Genomic DNA, 18,667 nt, shown 5'->3' with positions numbered 1-18,667 from the left:
AACCATTTGACTGAAAATAATATTATCTATGAAATACAATCTGGTTTTAGAAGTTCATTTTCCACAGATAGCTGTCTTATACATTTAACAGATTACATAAAAGGTAAAACAGCCAAAGGTCTTTTTACAGGAATGGTTGTACTTGATCTTCAAAAAGCATTTTGCACAGATGATCATGATATTTTGTGTGAGAAACATAGTGCTTTTGGTATTCAATCAATCGAATGGTTTTGATTTTATTTGTGCAACAGGAAACAATTTGTAAATGTTAATAATATAAATTCTACATTATGCGATGTAACATGTGGAGTACCTCAAGGAAGTTTGCTTGGGCCTCTTTTATTTTAAATTATGTCAATGACTTACAGTCTTGTATAGACCATGAATGTAAAGTACTTGTATATGCTGATGATACTGCTATACTTTTTTCCCACAAAGATCCAGATGCTATTTTAAAAAAAAACTCTCTTGTATGTTAGAACTCTGTCAAGATTGGTTAGTAGACAATGAGCAATCTCTACATTTAGGTAAAACAGAGAGCATTTTATTTGGTACTCGACAAAAACTTGATAACTTTAATCTTGAATCTTTTTTCATTATTTTGTAATGAAGTCAGAATTGAGACAAAACATGTGTGAAATATTTGGCTGTCTTTCAGTTCTTTTTATTTCTTTTTGGAATGTTCATAGAGACCCTTCTATTGATGCTTACTATATAAAATGTTTGAATATTGATAAATCTCACTTCTAGGTATTAATATTTGAAAAACTGAAGCGGAACCACGATGGCGGTTGTTTCTGTCAACTCCGCCATTTTGCAAATCGGGGTATATGGGGGGCAGCCGGGCGATTGTTTAAACGAAACTGACATAAAGATAAAATAACTGTAAAAAAAACTTCTTTGGTTTGTCACGTATTATCACGTTGCAAGTGTATCAAATTAAAATTTAATTGCCGTTTCACTGCTTTAGTCTGACTTGGCTAAACACGATATATAATGTGTATAATGTGATAGACATGCTTTCTAAATCTCGAAATGAGATATAGGCGATAAGAACGTAATATTTTTTTTTAATTTCATGCAATCACACCTTCTAAATAGAAGACTGTTACCATTTTAAAGGTTGATTTTACGGACAGATGGCCTCTCGTTTATCGCAACGAGATCGTTTGCCGTCTATCTAATTTTTTTCACCTCTGAATTATTTAACATTGAAAAGGAAAATGTCTTCTACTGTACAGATCTATTTCGCTAATTGTGCACACATGAAGTCACAAGTTATTGTTCACATTATTATAAGATAAGTAAAGCCATTTAACGAAATTCTAAGTCAGCTATCAAACAATTATCAATGTTTAGAATTTTGTGTTAATCGAAGTGATGAGTTTAAAAATGACTTGTTTACGTCATTCTTATTTTAAAAAAAATTATTAATTAACAAAATACTTAAAGAATTTCATTCATCTAAGTAAGCAAGGGTATCAAACCTCTTCAAGAAAATTAAGTTTTTATAAATATTACATTTAAATAATGCCACATAGCAACAAACAAACGACATTAGATGATATTAGATAAGTATTAGATAATTTAGCAAATAGATAGCTATTTAATTAGGTGATAACTTATTTGGGCCATACATTGCCTTTTTTAAAAAGGTCATTTAAATTTATGTATGATACATACAAATAGCAACAAAAGAACAAAAACATTAAAGCAAGAAGTTTTTTTTTTTCAAATTAGGATGACTAAGAGGATATAGAGATAACGAACTGTATTCAATCTCAAAGTCCACAAAACAATACAAAATAAGAGCAGGGAAAACACGGACCTCCGAAGCATCAGAGGTGGGATCATGTGCCATGGAGGAGTAAGCATCTCATGCATTGTAACAAACCATTTTTGCATGTTGACTAAGAAGGCAGTATCTGACTTCATTAAGGGAGTTATCAATGGAAGTCTTTATTCATAAATAGTACAATATATAGAAAGATATGACGATTATCATTAAAATAAAAGCTAAACGACATCTATTTCAAATTTCTTATGAGCTATTGGATTTATACCAAAACTGGAAAACTGGGAATCTGACGATTACATTTTATTCAGTTGTATAGGATATATGCAGGATAGTTGCGAGTAAGATATAAACATCCTTCAAAATTATAAAATATGTTTTCACTCGCCATTTTTTCATTATGTATTGAAATTGCCCAAATTTCAACCCTCTAATGAAACCACTTTTAGAAGTAGTCCCACAGTAAAATTACATTTTTTTACATGAACATTTCCGAAAAAACCCCTTTATTTATAAAAAAAATGACTCAAGTGGCCTTAGCCTTTTTTTTTTCTTTTACACAAAACAAGTGTCCGACCAAAAAAAAAAAAAAACAGGTCACATTGCTGTGAAAGAATTATTACATTTTATTCAGTGGTGTAGAAAGAAGGATATGGAGATAACGAACGGTATTCAATCTCAAAGTCAATTAAACAATATACAAAATAAGAGCAGAGCAAACACGGACTTCCAAAACATTAGAGGTGGGATCAGGTGCCATGGAGGATTGAGCATCCCCTCGGATGAGAGATGGGTACTTTTAAAAATTTTAGCCTCAAACTTTTTGGGGGCTAGATATATATATAGTATCATACCTGTAACTATGTGTTAAAATAAATTGAATAACCCTTCTTATTATATACCCATCAATTTCCTTGTTTTTTTTTTAATGTTAATTTTACAGAGTTTGATCGGATCACCAGACTGTGGTTTTCTGAAACCATATCACGTCTCTCTGAAACTGATGACGTAGTACGTTAAAACATGACGTTATTTTTCTTGCGCGTTAAAAGGCCTTGTTATTATGCATTGTTTTATGGATAAATATTATACAATTGATCTCTAAAGTTTTATTCTGCTATATTTAGCTAGTTATAAGGGGGTATATAATAAATTTATCATTATAACAGTAACTTGATCCGAAGAGCCGTATCACATCTCGCTGACAGGCGCGGATCATAAAAGCAAGCTCGACGCTTCGCGTCTCGTTAGATCTGATAATCTGCGCCTGCCAACTCGACGTGATGCGACCCTTTGGATCAAGTTACTGTTATAATAATATATATTTGTTCAAACCATTTTTTGCACAGCATTATGATCCAATTCTTCTGTTTTCATTTTTCAACATTTTTTTACTATGAATAATATGCATTTTAAAATCACTATTTTATCCGTCGGGAAATTTATTTTGTTTTTTTTTTTTTACGAGCTGCAACAATATCTGCTAAATTGTGAAAGAAATTTGTTGGCTTCTGAAGTTTTCATTACGACGTTCAACGTTTGTGACGTCAAAGGTTTACATATATTTGAAACTTTTGACCCCCTGTCCGTGTTATGGTGTTTTGTATTCGAAAAATACAATAGAATGTAAATATTTTTGTTAAAATAAAAATATCCATGTTTTGTTGTGAGAAACCCCTGATACGAGGGTCTATCCAAAATTTCATGGGATTTCTTTCAAACATTTTATTGAGACTTGATGAAACCAAGCATTAGATCTAGACATATTTATTTAATGGAGCCGATATTCAACAATACTTGAGATTTCCACTTGTTTCCAATTACCCTTGTAAAATCCAGAGATTTCCAAGTTACGTCAATTTAGGTATGTGTCGTCACGTTAAAGGAGCAATTCGTCCTCACAATCTGCAGATAACTGTCCTTTCACTTCATTTCTATTCCGAAGAATAACCTAAGTCTTCTCCAGCATCTTTTAATTTTCATATTATAATGATTTTTCAAAATATTCACCGTCTTTCCATTGATTGTTTCGTTAACAGATGCAATGTTATACAATGTACATGTAAACTAGTGGTCCTCGTCCATTAACAGTTAATTTGTGTACTGGAAAAATGACCTCATAAAAGGCGGTTGTACTTTTCATCAACCTTCATGGTTTTTTTCCCTTAATTTCTCACGCCAATGGAAATTCGATTGCTACCATCATTTTTTAGTTTGTATCAGTATTATACTGTTGCGTTTAAATCAGTGTTGTAGTACCTGGCATTCCCGATATTTTAGAAAAACTTTAACTTGATCGAATTTTTACAGTGTCTTACAATGTCACCATTAACAACAAATCAAAAAATCATCCATTAAAAACTAAATATAACCAATAAAACTCATTTAGTCCTACAGAGTTTTATGTGAGATCATCATTTTCATTTTGTATACCACTTAATGCGTTGTCTTCACTTTTACAATCAAGGGTACGTAACTTAAACTAAAAAAAGATGCAAAGCTTGATATACATTTTTTGACTGATTATGATTTGAATTGACATAAATAACAAATCCCTCAAGCATAAAGAAATCGTAGGTTTTCCTTGATGATTAGATATGAAACTTTGTTTTACTTTCTATTTAATTCCATACAAATTTTTTTTAACCTAATGACAAAATCTTACACAATATTCCCGCTATGTTTGTTAAATGTAATGCAGGTTACAGATTTTAATGTAAACCTTTGAGAAATGTTGCTGAGTTATGAAAACAAATTCCGTTATTTTTCCTTAACAGTTGAAATTAAAACAATAATCAACGAGTACATATTTCCCCTGCGTTTCCAAACATCCATTGTTAATGAACTTTACTATCAGTAATATTTAAATACTTATTACAATGTATTATTATTATTATTATTATAATAAAATTTAAAATGTGTTTATTTTTGTTATTTTCAATCAGTGTCACTAATAGATAAATAAAATATGTAAAAATTTCCAAACTTCTGATTCAATCCTTGTATGTATACGATCTATAGATTGGATGTGTACAACGGCACTATGTTTCAAGCTTCTGTGAAATTTCATTACATTTCATTCAGTGTTATAAAAGTTGATGTGAATTAGAGATGGGTTCCCCAAATCTTAACAAACGGACGTACAGAAGGACGAATGGACGGGCATCATGATTATACGGATATCATTTAAAATATGATCAAATCTATTATTTTCATTTTTAGACCAATCAAAGATCCAGTCATTCTTGTTCTAAAATCGATCTTCCAGAGATAGTTAAATACGTAACAATCAGCCAATCACTGGTACGCAATGCATTGAGGCTTTGATATTAATACCCGCTAGCTGAACGTTTGGCATGCAATTTCTTTACAGAAACCGTACAAGTGGTGTAATACACAAAGAACAAGATGAGCTACCTCTGGGCTGTCGTTTTAATCGCCGCCTACTTTACGGTGCCTCTCACTGCGATGTTTTCTCGGAGGTACGTTAGAAACATGGACTGTGATGATAAAAAGTCAGAACACGATATTTTAGGAGAGTATTATATATCATTTAAAGACTGCGCTGAGAAGTGTCGGGGAGATTGTGGCGTGTTTGGGTATAAAGAAGGATTGAAGAAGTGCCGGCTTCACAGGAAACTCCACAAGTCGTCAGCTACAGATGAGGAGGGCTGGAAATACTTCTTTCATGATTGTATGTATAACTTTATGTAGATATTGGATACGTGATTGTAGGTATAACCTTATATACTTGTCAAAATTTCTAAGTCCCCACTTTTATTTTTTCTAAAAGTTCAAAACCTTAACATCAATGTACTAGTTACTTATAATTTTTCCGTTAATTTGCAATTCTTACCTGTCAAAGCCAAAAAATTGTAATCGTATGTGTAATTACTCGACCGTGACCGTTTTTGTTAAAAAGTATGAAGTTCGAGTTAAATATATTTTTCGGGTGTATTCTTCATATTTTTACTTCCATGTGTTCTCCATCTTTAATTGATAACGAAAAACACAAAAGAGTTTTATTAAAATGTGGTGTATGTCCACACAACAATGTGGAAGTAAAGTTGAAATTGCCCAAGCTGGTCATAGTTAACAAAAGTTCTGTTTCCTTTCACTGTATGACTTTATTTTACTTAAAACCTTTATAATCACCTCCCGAAAAAAAACCTACAAAGCATACCTAAATTCCTTTTAATCATTAGAAATTGCTAGATTTTCAATAAACACAACAAAATCATCCTAAAGTTTATCCGGAAAAACCAATGGAACCGGAACCGGAAGTGCCCTCCCTTCAAGGTCAAACTGGAGGAGTGGAGAATACATGTAATGAAACATTATGTAACTATTGTAGGCAAGGCACATGCACTTTCGGTAATTCCTCTTGTCATCTTAATCTCAACCCTAACTTACATGTATGGAAGAAGATAGACGGGTTTGTGAGACAGCTTTTCCAAGCAGAACTAGAAGACGACCTAGTCTCCACATGGAAAACCATTCAATAAAAGATTTTTTCTTAAATAGTGTGAACACTTTGAGGAATGGTTGTCTTGCTTTGAGTTCGTTTGAATCGAGGATAATGCAGCATTTAACGTTGTGAATTTTTAATTCTAGGGTGTCTTAACGTTTCTGCATATTGTGTTAAAGTGCTTCAATGGAATAAGTTAAGTTCGAAAAATTGTTTTGCTACTTTTTGTTTTATCCTGTATACTTATTAAATTATACTGTTAAAATAATTCAATATAAGAGCGGTGTAACGTAAAAACTTACCTGGGGACTTGAAATTTTGACTAGTATATATATATGAAGATTGTTTGGGGAATAAAAAAATATGGGGATACCAAACAGTATTCATACTCAAAATTCCATTCAAACAAAACACATCAAAAAGCAGATCAAATTATGACCTCTAAATCAGAAGTGGGATCAGGTGCCATGGAAGAGTTAGAAATTCTATGTGTAATAAATGGCTTTTATAAATCCGTGAAAGTGCATGAAAGAGATCATTGGCTATAGCTGTATAGGTGGAAACGTTTTTTTACAGCAAATATTTCCTCTTCAATATAAAAAAAATCAATTTACTGTATTATTTTTTCGTGTCTCAGATTAAACCATTTCCCCTATTAAATTAAAATTGAATTCTTATTACTCTGCTTGAAATTGATATTTGTTTTTGCATTTATTCTGCTTTATATATAGATTTGTTTTTGTTGACATGAGTATTGGATAATAATATTTTGAACTCTAAACTAATAAAAAAAAACTATACGTTAAATCAAAGTATAGCTCAGAGCAAATTTTTAAGCGGAGACTTTGATGTGAAAGAAAATTATAAATCATATGATTTAAGATTTCTCCCAGTGCACATTCGATTTTCTTCAAATAGTTTTTAAAAAATATTTTTGTTGAATAATTTTGACTAGGCAATGAATAGTCAGTGATTTTGTTTTCTTTTCTAGATTTCCCATATTTTCCTTAAAATATCATTCATTGGAATTATCAACGTTGAGGAAACCTATAGTACACGTATTACTTTGTGAATGTAAATCCAGTTTTTGTTTGGTTAATTTTTTTTCTCATTAAGATGAATTCCAGAACTAGAGGATAAAATCTTAAAATTGACAAAACGTTTTCAATTAATACGGGAGCAGAATATCCAAAACAGTGATAAAACATTACAAGGCTTGTGTATGCTTATAATGGCAACTCTCTTTTGCTTCTGTGAGTTCAATGCTACTGTCAGAAAAAAAAGTTAACTGACTTTAAATGCTCATGTCATAAAAAACATTGACGACCATTCGATTGCTTGTAAGGCAGTATTTATAGTAAAATTGAAATTTTACAGCTTAAGTATCTTGAGACAGGCAATTATTATTCTACCACCGCTTGAAAAGCGGAGTGGTATATAGTAATCGGGATGTCCGTCCATCGGTCTAGCTGTCCGTTCGTCTGTGTCAATTCCTTCTCGAGTATCCATCTTTAATCATCAACTCTTTTTATATTACCGAATGAAATTTACTGAAACTTTCAAAGAATCTTTGTTACATACTGACATTGTGCTCATCTTTATTTACTTTTTGAATGAACATCTATTTCGTGTTTACTATAACAAACATTGAAACTGCCATTCTTGATATTGAAGGGTACTCCTATCTTATCCAAAACTCCTCCTATACCACAGGATAAATAAAATGATGTTATCACAGATCTTTAGTACAAAATTTTGCAATACTTATTTCTTCCTGAATTTGACACTTTGTCGTGTCTCCAAGAGCAAAACATGTACTTCACCATTAAAATCAAATGGGGGTAGGGGTGGGGGCGCTATCATTTAGTGATCTCAGTGCTCACAGTACCTCTAGTTGTAGTACTGCTCAACAAAAGATTTCAAATAATACATATATAATATTAATATCTTACCATACAAAATGTATAGATATATATTTATCACAATTATGAAATTGTTTATTTTTCATGCACTTCTTTGTTATTCTCTTAACGTTGTGCTCCATATTTCCATTATATATTGTGTTCTGTCTATTTTTTCTATTATTTACTAGTCCTAAGAATTTTTATTGTACGACTATGTCAGTTAGACTTAGGTCAATACGAATGTTTTAAGTACGAGTTAATCTTATGTGTTTATGCCGCCATAGGTGGCAGAGGATAGTTTCGAATAATATACCGGTCAAAAAATAGAAAAAATAGAGAAACCTGAGGTTTGAATGCATATGATAGGTAATTTTATAGCTAGAATATTTTATGGGTGCATTTGGAGGGAATTGGTGGCCTTGTATATTTTTTTGAAATATGACACTTTAGTGTCACTACTACTGTATATGGGATATGGACTAGAAATACGAAACTAAGCTTAAAACTCGCTCTACCGGTATTTCACCAGAAAAGCGGGCTGGGTTCACAGGATGAATTGTAGCTTGAAAACGAGGTGGTTGAGCCATTATCTCTTGCTGTTCATTTGTATGTACAAATGTTACTCTGCAATTTGTGTGGTAGCTTAGATCAGGCGCACGGGCCTGGAAGCAGATGCGGCTGCGGCGAAATAGTGAAAATAGGCTTGATTCACTTGAAAATTTGAGATTGTCCCTGCGCCATCTTTAGGGCTCATTGTGTAAGTTGTACATGCTTTATTCCTAAAAGCTTCAAATTTCTCAAGGGACTACATCATACTATTATTACATGTAGAGGGAATTTAGAATTTTTCAATGCACATTTTTAAAGCAGCTCAATATTAAGTAAACCGTCAGTCAAACGTTTTGATTGCAAAAAAAACTATCCTCAGCCACCTTCAAGAATGCATCAATTTTTAGAAATGTGAATTTTAGTCTGATTTTTATATAAAAGGGTTTATTTATGTAAGTCAATTTAAAAATGAATACTTTGTTTCTGTTATTTAAAATCTGTACAGTTATGTATATTCTCTAAAAAGCAAGGGGGATTACTCTTTTCCAGCATACATTTTTAAAGACTTTGAACCATCAGCATAATAAATCATATTAGATTCAGGCATTTTATTGCCAGAGAATAATTTAATTGTTTGAATTTGATACTTTGGGTATTGTCGCATAAATAGAATCATGTCTTGCTTCAATTAATTAAATCTAATTAAAATTTAAGTGTATTATTTAGTGCGATATCACTGAAATTACATATATTTGCCATTTTTTCAAGCTGATTTACTAAATATAATCATTTTGAAAAAAAAATCAGTCAGCATACCTAAATGTCACTAAACCTAACCATATATAGTACAAAAAACTTTTTTTGCTTAACTTTTCCAAATTTAACCTTTTCTGTTATTGATATTTTCATGAAATATGCCCCCCTTTTCAATTTTTAAATTCATCTATATTTAAATGTGACAAAATCTAAATTTTTCAATGGTTTGCTATAAAATGACTATTTTTCTTTGAATAATAACAAAACAAAGAGTTTATATTGCATATTTTATGAAGTAATATCAATAAAATGTGCATTCTCATGTAATTATTGAATTCTGCTAGGCCCATATAATACGCCCACAATTGCCCAGGATGGACAGAATAATCACTTTTAATATTCAGGAGAATGAAATGTATGTATTTGATTACTCATAACTGTTAAAAGTGAATATCAGACACTTAGAAAGAATTCAGCTAGGACAAACAAATTTTTACAGTACATTTTCATTACACTGAAGAAATGGTTGCAGGGGTAGGGTGTTGAACAGCCATTTCCTGGACACTTTTTCTTTAGCATATGATGCAAGAGGGTTTTTTTGCATATCATGATAAATATCTTGAAAGTTGAAAGGGTTTTAACTTTGCAAAGAAGTTATAGGTATATAAAACCAAGTGAAAAAGAGATAAAATAGAATTTCATAAAACATGAAAAATAGGGGAGTATGTGATACATGTGAGTACATTTCACCAAGATGTGCCCTTTATATTTGACTTTTTACATATAAATGTATTTGAAATAGAATAAAATTACCATTTAACACTTTTTTACTGGTATATTTATCATCTGGAGTTGTAAGAATTGCATTTGTTTTATGTGTAAAAAAACCATATGGGGTTAAGGTGGTTGACCGAGAATTGGTGAGGTCTCTTATCCGGCCATAACTTTTTTATTTTTCAATGAATCAAGACATATTTGGTATATTTTTACTCAGAATAGCATGTTCTTTTTGAATTAAGCAAGGTTTACTTGCAAGATAAACTTTGAAAGTCAAAGGTGGCAGAGGATAGTTTCGAATAAAGTACCGGTTGAAAAATAGAAAAAATAGAGAAACCTGAGGTTTGAATGCATATGATAGGTAATTTTATAGCTAGAATATTTTATGGGTGCATTTGGAGGGAATTGGTGGCCTTGTATATTTTATTGAAATATGACACTTTAGTGTCACTACTACTGTATATGGGATATGGACTAGAAATACGAAACTAAGCTTAAAACTCGCTCTACCGGTATTTCACCAGAAAAGCGGGGTGGGTTCACAGGATGAATTGTAGCTTGAAAACGAGGTGGTTGAGCCATTTTCTCTTGCTGTTCATTGGTATGTACAAATGTTATTCTGCAATTTGTGTGGTAGCTTAGATCAGGCGCACGGGCCTGGAATCAGATGCGGCTTCGGCGAAATAGTGAAAATTGGCTTGATTCACTTGAAATTTTGAGATTGTCCCTGCGCCATCTTTAGGGCTCATTGTGTAAGTTGTACATGCTTTATTCCTAAAAGCTTCAAATTTCTCAAGGGACTACATCATACTATTATTACATGTAGAGGGAATTTAGAATTTTTCAATGCACATTTTAAAAGCAGCTCAATATTAAGTAAACCGTCAGTCAAACGTTTTGATTGGAAAAAAAACTATCCTCTGCCACCCATACTGCTCGGCAAGTTAATTTTTCTACCTGTCAAACGCCTGTTATTCACGGTGTAAGTAGTTTAAAGTCTTGTTTATCCTTTAGATCATATCATCGCTTGATTGTGTGTTTAATGTGGACTGTGCATATTTACGCAGTTCTGCATAATTTACAAATAATATTTTGCCATGTGCTTAGAGTATGGTGCGCTATTTATGTCATCGTTTGAAGTCATTAACTAACAAGTCTGTATTTGTCTTAAAGATATATTTTATGAAAGAAATTTGATATTAATGATAAAGTTACAATTAGTTTATGATATTTAGAGATTATACTTCTCTGTGTAATTTGTTTATATTACATGAATCCTGTTTTGAGAAATTTTTGTATGGAAAGCAGTACCTGTCATTACTTACTATGGTATTTTATTCTATTGTAGCTTTTTACCACACACATCACACATGGTGATACGCATTTGTGCACATGCATAATTGCACTGGGTTATCTATCTGTCAAATAAAACTTTCTAACGGATCTGAAAGACTTCTTATTGTGGCAAAATATATTGTATTTCAATTTTGTGTTTAAAGTGGTATAAAGGCCCGATGGGCCGGGTGTTGATTGTTATTTTATACAGTCTGTAAACAAAAGAATTTAATTGTACACATGTCACTATAAATAAATAAATTACTTACTTACTTACTTATTACACGGGTTTTTAGACACCATTGTTTAAGATTTAACAATATTTTTTGTTTCAATTTTTTTTAAAGGATGCTTTCTTGATCGAGAATTTTTTTTTCGAATAATAAATATCCCGTAGTCATTTACATATTACCCATAAAAATTGATTGTATTTGTTGATGAAAATTTTTGAATTAAAATAGATAAGACAAATCGATACAACATAATAACAAATTCATTTTGAATAAGAAAAAATGTTTGCACTTGCACTATCATGAGTAAATGTTTCCTCATATTTATTTTTGGTTCATGTTTATTCACAATCAGTTACAATTAATTAATTCCCGAGTAAGATTAGAAAAACATAATTTTTTTGTCTTTGGTATCTTTTTATTTCTGAACGGATTTTTGTGAGCCTCTTTCTTGTAGTATACCGGTAAAATGATTTCCTTGATTTTTTCGTTTCAGTTCTCCCTAGAGATTGTAAGGATCTTCACGATAACGACTACACATATACAGGGGTGTACGACATCTACCCCTTTGGAGTCAGCTCTATTCCTGTCAAGGTGTTCTGTGACATGACAACAATAGGAGGGGGATGGACGGTGTGTTGTTTGTTTATACAGCTTTATAAATGGTGTATACACTACACTCTAATTTGATTAAAATTTGATATTCCAGAGGAGATGGGTATTTTGTATCAACCAGTACTTTGTTTGAAATTTGACTTATTAATCTGGGGTTGGGACTTTAGTTTCAACTGTACAATAAATTAGATTGGATTTCTTATTCAGAGAGAAAGAGAGAAAGAAGGAGAAAGAAGGAGCATATCTTTATAGTATACTCTGAAATTTGATTGAGATATAGTTTGTTAATTTGGCAATTAAAGTAAAATATGCAAATTTAATTAAATTTATATTTGATATTCTTCAGGGTTGGAGTACATGATAATTTAATTAATTTCTTACTAAGGGGATAGGAAAGAGATAAGAAGCCTTTTCCCCTTTAAAGCTCTAATGAAAATATGTCTTAATTTTCAAAATAATTCAACTGTTATTTATCTTTTCAAGGCAATTCAAAAACGGATGGATGGATACGTGAACTTTGATAGGAACTGGATAGATTATAAAAATGGATTTGGTTCATCGGAAGCGGAAGTCTGGATTGGTAAAAGTGATCTATGATTCCGTTCAAAATAAGAACAAACAGTAAAAAAAATAGTTTAAAAATAGTTACTAATGAAGGGTTAGGATTTAAAACTAGATGACACGTACATGTACTGTAAAACGAGAAAAATTGGCGCATACATATTTTTGCGCAAACGCAAGTGGGAATGCATTGGCGTAAATAAGTTTAAGCGCTTGCATTTGTCAGTAAAATATTTATATGTGACATTTTTTTTAATTCGCACCCGTATTTGACTTTTTGGATAGTCAAGCACGGAAACACATTAGTTGTCAGGTATATCAGTAAACATTCGTTATTTTTACCGTGGTACGTGTTGCTATCACATGGATGTGGTACAATGTTAAAATTTATTTTATTTCTATTTTCAATTAAAAGAAATGGAGTATTTACTGACTTAAATAACATTAAAACAATGCATGCATCGACAGAAAATTACTTAGATAAAACGGTAATCCAAATCAGGTTTTGTCTGCAAGTTCAATCGCCATGCGCCACGCAATGTTTACCTCGAGGCGATAGATGGTTGGCACACCGAGAAGCCAAACTTTGAATGTGCTAATGATAATAATCGGGTAACAACTACCGGGGTAACAGTACTTTAATCAAATTATAATTTGGAAGAACTTTCTGTCTTCCGGACATGTGCATTGCTAGTGTGTATATAAAATCCAATCACCCTTCGACATTACGTAATCTCGCGTTCCGGTTTACGTGTACTTCTGTAAAAACTTTGAACACACACAAAAATGATATTTAGAAATCCTTTAGCGCAAAATCAATTTTAGCGCTCAACGGCTCTTGCGCAAAAGACGCTAAAATTAGTAGTGCGCTAATTATTCTTGTTTTACAGTATTGAAATGTACCGGTGATTTCTTTTGACTGTGTATTGTTGATTTCCTAAATAAAATTTTGTAGTTCACCAATTTTTGAAACAACTAAGATACGAATTTGATATATTAAACAGGGATATATAAATAGTGACTACATTCACTTTTATTTACTTATATTTTCTTTAAAAAACCGAAAAAATTTTCTAAAGCTGATTTAGTTCATGTTAAATAAAAATGATTTTAAGAACATTAAGACTAAGAAAATCATGCTTAAGAGAAAAGCAAGAAGTTTTTTAATTGACTATATTCTGTTTTAAATATTGAAAATGAATGTTGTGTTTGATATATTTCTTTTCAAATAACTTACTCAATAATTTTTTTTTATTTTACTAACGTAATTCTTCTGTTGGTGTGTTTGCAAAATTTGAATAATTGATTGATTTCTATATATCTTAATACAGGGCATGACGTAATCCATCAATTAACCAAAGAAAACACCTCATCCCTGTATGTAACAATTACTCTACAGAATGGTACAACGCTGTATGAAATGTACGACGGATTCTCTGTCTCTGACGAAGCAGGAAAATATCAACTGTTTCTTGCAGGACCTGCCACGGGGACCTTAGGTAAGGGTATTCAATTAAACTTCTTAAAACTCGATAAAAATTACGTATTTAAAAAATAAGGTAACATTTTAAACATTTGTCGGGATATAAATACGGGTTGGGCACGAGATAAAATTCCATAAGGCCCGAAGGACCTTATGATGAATTAAACTCTTACCAACCCATATTTATTGCCCGATAGATGTTTTAAAATTATATCTTATTACTTATATTTACATTTGTGACTTATTCATACTTTAAAGAATGTTTCCACTTAAGCATAGTGCCATGGTCCCTTTTTCGGACTCCTCTAACTTCATCTGATTAACTCAAAAGTTAATTATTTTACACCAAACTCATACTTTGTTATCTTTGTGGTATATTACTTGCAAAAATTCACAATGAAAACGGCGTCTTAGTTTTATAAATTGTAATTTAAAAAGCCATATACTTCGTGTTAATTCCGGAATATTGCGCTTGTCCGAGTTGGGTTTTAATTGTGTCACATTAATATTCAGTGTAGGCGGAGCATTTCATCGATCGATTGAAAACATGTCATGTTAAGCCAGTTTTTATGGCTTTTGGAATTTAATACAAAATACAAACTGTATACAGAAAAATAAACACAAGGAATTTTTCAAGGATTAGGACTTTTTTTTTTCGAAAGATGGTACTGAGGGAGGATCTTTGAGATGGATACGATCCCTATAAATCAAGATCCCCCATCTTAAGGTCGTTTCTCGGTGGAAAATTAACACTAAATTAAATAAACTGAGCCTACTTTTATCTGAAAAAGGGGAAAATCATATTTAAGAAAAACTTCTATATTTTTTAAAAGGTTAGTACCGTATTGCAATTTTAAACCTCTCTCTCTCTCTCTCTCTCTCTCTCTCTCTCTCTCTCTCTCTCTCTCCGTACTTTTTAAAGTACAGTAAATACCCCCTACTTCTCACAAATAATGGTGTACGGAATATTTTTTGGTGATGCTGTATGTGGTAATATTTTATCTTTAAAACAAATTTATTAATTGTATGTGCGATTGTTTTTTTTTTGTTTATTTGTTTATTTATTTATTTTTTTTTTTTGTGGTGGTTGTGGTGATGTGTGTGTGTGTGTGTGTGGGGGTGGGGGGGGGGTTACAGTAAGAATTCCATGCCAGTGTTAAACAATCAACATATTCTACCCCGTGTCCTTATATTTTTACAGTCAAAAACACTTTGAGGAATGATGCTACTTCAAAGATGGGAGCTAAATCTTTGAAACTAGTTTAGCCTCTAAACGTGCCCCTTAAATCCAAGGACTAAAAATAAAATGCCGGTACATTTTTTTTCCAATTTAATATTCCAGCACCCTATTAAAACACTTGACAAAGAAAGAAATACTTCTATGTTGATTGATTGAAAATGTACATGTAACGGTCTAAGTTGGACGCGTTTCGACGGAATCTACAACCACGTGGTTTATCGATTTTTTGTATTCACAATGTTACCTGAGACTACAAATCACGTGGTTATTTGGAATATTAAACAGCTCACAATGAGGTCAATGACATGTAAATACCCGTAAACAGTGAAGAAAACTGTCGGCGTTTTGTACCTTTTTTCAAAAGGTTTACCCCGAGCGCAGGCTTGCCCAAAAGTCTCCCTTAAATATGTTGAATTTCCAAAAGTTCTACACCTTCTGTCCTTTTGAGAAATTTAGGCAAGCATGTGCTCACTATGTATTCCAGCTATAAAAATCGGAATAACTTTGAATAGCAATGGAGATTCGTGATTTGCAATGATCCCTCTTACAAAACACAGTCTCGTTCTTCAATATTACTCAGTTTTTATGTCTGTAATTTTGCAAAGTTGCGATCTAGACCTTGAAAAATTGTTTTATTAATTTCATTAGGCTACTTTCCATACCTTATATTTGCGCAATTTACAGGGGGCCACGTTTAGTACACTAAGTGCAATGATTCTTTGCCTGATTGTGACTTTAAACGTGTGAAATGCATTATTTTTCATACCCAGAGATAATACTTTCCTTGTTTTACAAAAGAAGTCGTAATAAAAACAACAATCGATTAATATAAGATTAAGAATAAGGCCTCTTCAGGAATAATGATGGTTGAAGTGTGTAAACAGTATATACATGTAGACAAGCATGTCCGCGGGAAATCATAGACAGCGAACATAAATGAAAGTTTAATATTATAGAGTTATTGAAATTATATAGGTGAATATTGGCACGAGTTGGCTGTTCAAATGCACGAGCTTGCCAATATTCATCAATTTAAGTTCAATAACTCCTTTACTATCTAGCTAAAACATTCCCACTTCAGTTTCAGTTTTAATAATGTTATTAACATTATTGTCATAACTTTTATTAGTAAACAAAATATATAAATTTCAAGCTGTATTTCCAATGACGCAAGATATAGCGTAGATAACTTAAAATAGATACTTTCTCTCTTTACAGCATGCAAATCCATCTGTCTTAATGAACCTTAGTATTATTATCGACTAGATTGATTAAGAAATAAACAACGTTATTCAGTGAACATGGCGTTATGAATAGCAATTGCTCTGCTGGCATATTCCATGATGCGCGCTAGCGCATCATGGAAAATATGCCAGCAGAGCTATTGCTATTCATAATGCCATGTTCACTGAATAATCGTTGTTTATTACTTATATTTGCATTCTTTGATTTTTTTCAAGAATATCAGAGGAAATCCTAACTTACATAAGGATGCGGCTTCATGTCTTCAGTAAAGAAAAACATACGGCTTTAAAATCAGTACACCTGATCAATGCTCCTTTTCTCTGATAAATCACAAACAATTTTTAAAGTATTTCCCTCTCAAACACAGTTATCTGGATACAAGCAGCGCCGTCATCACATTCTCTTAATTTTTGTTTTGATGCAGTTGTGACGTCATCGATCAACGTTATTGAAACCCTCTGACAAAAATCAATAATTTAACGCTATGATGAAAAATGAGAATGCTTCCATAATGATTATTACTCCAGAGTGCTTTTCTATGATTTTTTTTTTTAGTTTTTCTATTTATTTTTAATAGCTGAAATCATTTTTGAAATAGAATTTTCTCATTCTGAATGTTATTACCCAAGTGTGAAGAGTTATCGTTCTTTGCACAAATATGCATGATACGAAAAAATAAAAATTTGGCAGTTCTCTAAAATTTTTAAGAATTTTATTATACAATTAAATACAATGACCAAAATTAAATTTTTAAAGATATAAATCAGCAATTTTAAATATTCTGAATTTCTTTTTTTTTCAAAGAATATAATTAAAAACTTATATTTATACCTCTCATGAAACATTTCATATATATACTTCTGAACACTATACATAAGTCTAGCAGAGGTTGATCTATACGAGTGCGATAGAGCAATTGCACTTATAGCAGTAGCAGTTGCGTCTATAATCCTATGAATGCAGTTGATGTCGACATGTTCAAAGTGGGAGAGTGCAGTGGATATGCAAATATATATATATGAATCCATTACCTCTATGATATATTTCCTGTCCATCTATAGGAGAAGTATGTTAGACACAGGTTATCCTTACCACGATCTGTCTGGGATGTACTTCTCCACCCACGACAGGGACAATGACAGATCTAGTAGTAACTGTGCTGCTCTCAGTAACCGTAGAGGAGGCTGGTGGTTTAATGCCTGTCATCGCGCCTTCCTTAACGGTGTGTGGTCCTCAGAGTCCTGGCACTGGCCATGGGATCCCACAGTAACGAGTGGGACATCAGTGAAGGGGACCACCATGATGGTCAGACGTCATTAGGTAAACCTCATTAAATCTAAATAACCAGATTGTTTTTCTTTTTGTATTTCCGTAAAAATTTCTAATGGTTCTCAAAGGGTTTTTGTTTTCTTTTTCTAAGAAAAATATACTTTTATTTCTTTAAAGCATTAGTTTGATTATTATTTTTTCCCCAATTTTTTACAGATGACCGACCACCCATCAATCAGAAAAATCGTTTATGATAAAGTAGATGGTTTTGAATTAATCTTCATCACGAGGTCCTTTTTTTAAAAATAATGTTTGACATGTAGTGAGAACACTTGCAACCAAAAAAATGGTTTCAATAAAGGCGGTGCACTATTTGTAAAACCAATATGTTATTGTATTTTTTACTATCAAATGTATCTAGTAAAAGATGTATATTATAT

General features: G+C 31.9%; 1 protein-coding gene across 1 annotated transcript; it reads left to right on the top strand.

Annotated features, from left to right (window-relative positions):
• The first annotated feature begins 5,203 nt into the window (after nt 1-5,203).
• LOC134231920 (microfibril-associated glycoprotein 4-like) lies at nt 5,204-18,278 on the top strand. The gene is made up of 5 exons (XM_062713873.1): nt 5,204-5,489; nt 12,311-12,447; nt 12,913-13,009; nt 14,322-14,489; nt 18,040-18,278. The coding sequence occupies exons 1-5, from the start codon at nt 5,204-5,206 to the stop codon at nt 18,276-18,278; spliced, it is 927 nt and encodes a 308-aa protein (XP_062569857.1).
• The last annotated feature ends 389 nt before the right edge of the window (nt 18,279-18,667 follow it).

The sequence above is a fragment of the Saccostrea cucullata genome, unplaced genomic scaffold, assembly GCF_032062105.1.
Source record: "Saccostrea cucullata isolate Sc308-1 unplaced genomic scaffold, CSIRO_AGI_Scuc_v1 ctg6925, whole genome shotgun sequence".
NCBI lineage: Eukaryota > Metazoa > Mollusca > Bivalvia > Ostreida > Ostreidae > Saccostrea > Saccostrea cuccullata.
The sequence above is the reverse complement of the archived record's forward strand: the minus strand, read 5'-3'. Positions and strand labels throughout refer to the sequence as shown.

Excerpts from the sequence above, each read along its gene's own strand:
- LOC134231920 (XM_062713873.1), top strand. The coding sequence starts at position 5,204 with ATGAGCTACCTCTGGGCTGTCGTTTTAATCGCCGCCTACTTTACGGTG. Across the intron at positions 12,448-12,912 it reads CAATAGGAGGGGGATGGACG|GCAATTCAAAAACGGATGGA; the intron begins GTGTGTTGTTTG and ends TATCTTTTCAAG. Across the intron at positions 14,490-18,039 it reads ACCTGCCACGGGGACCTTAG|GTTATCCTTACCACGATCTG; the intron begins GTAAGGGTATTC and ends TGTTAGACACAG.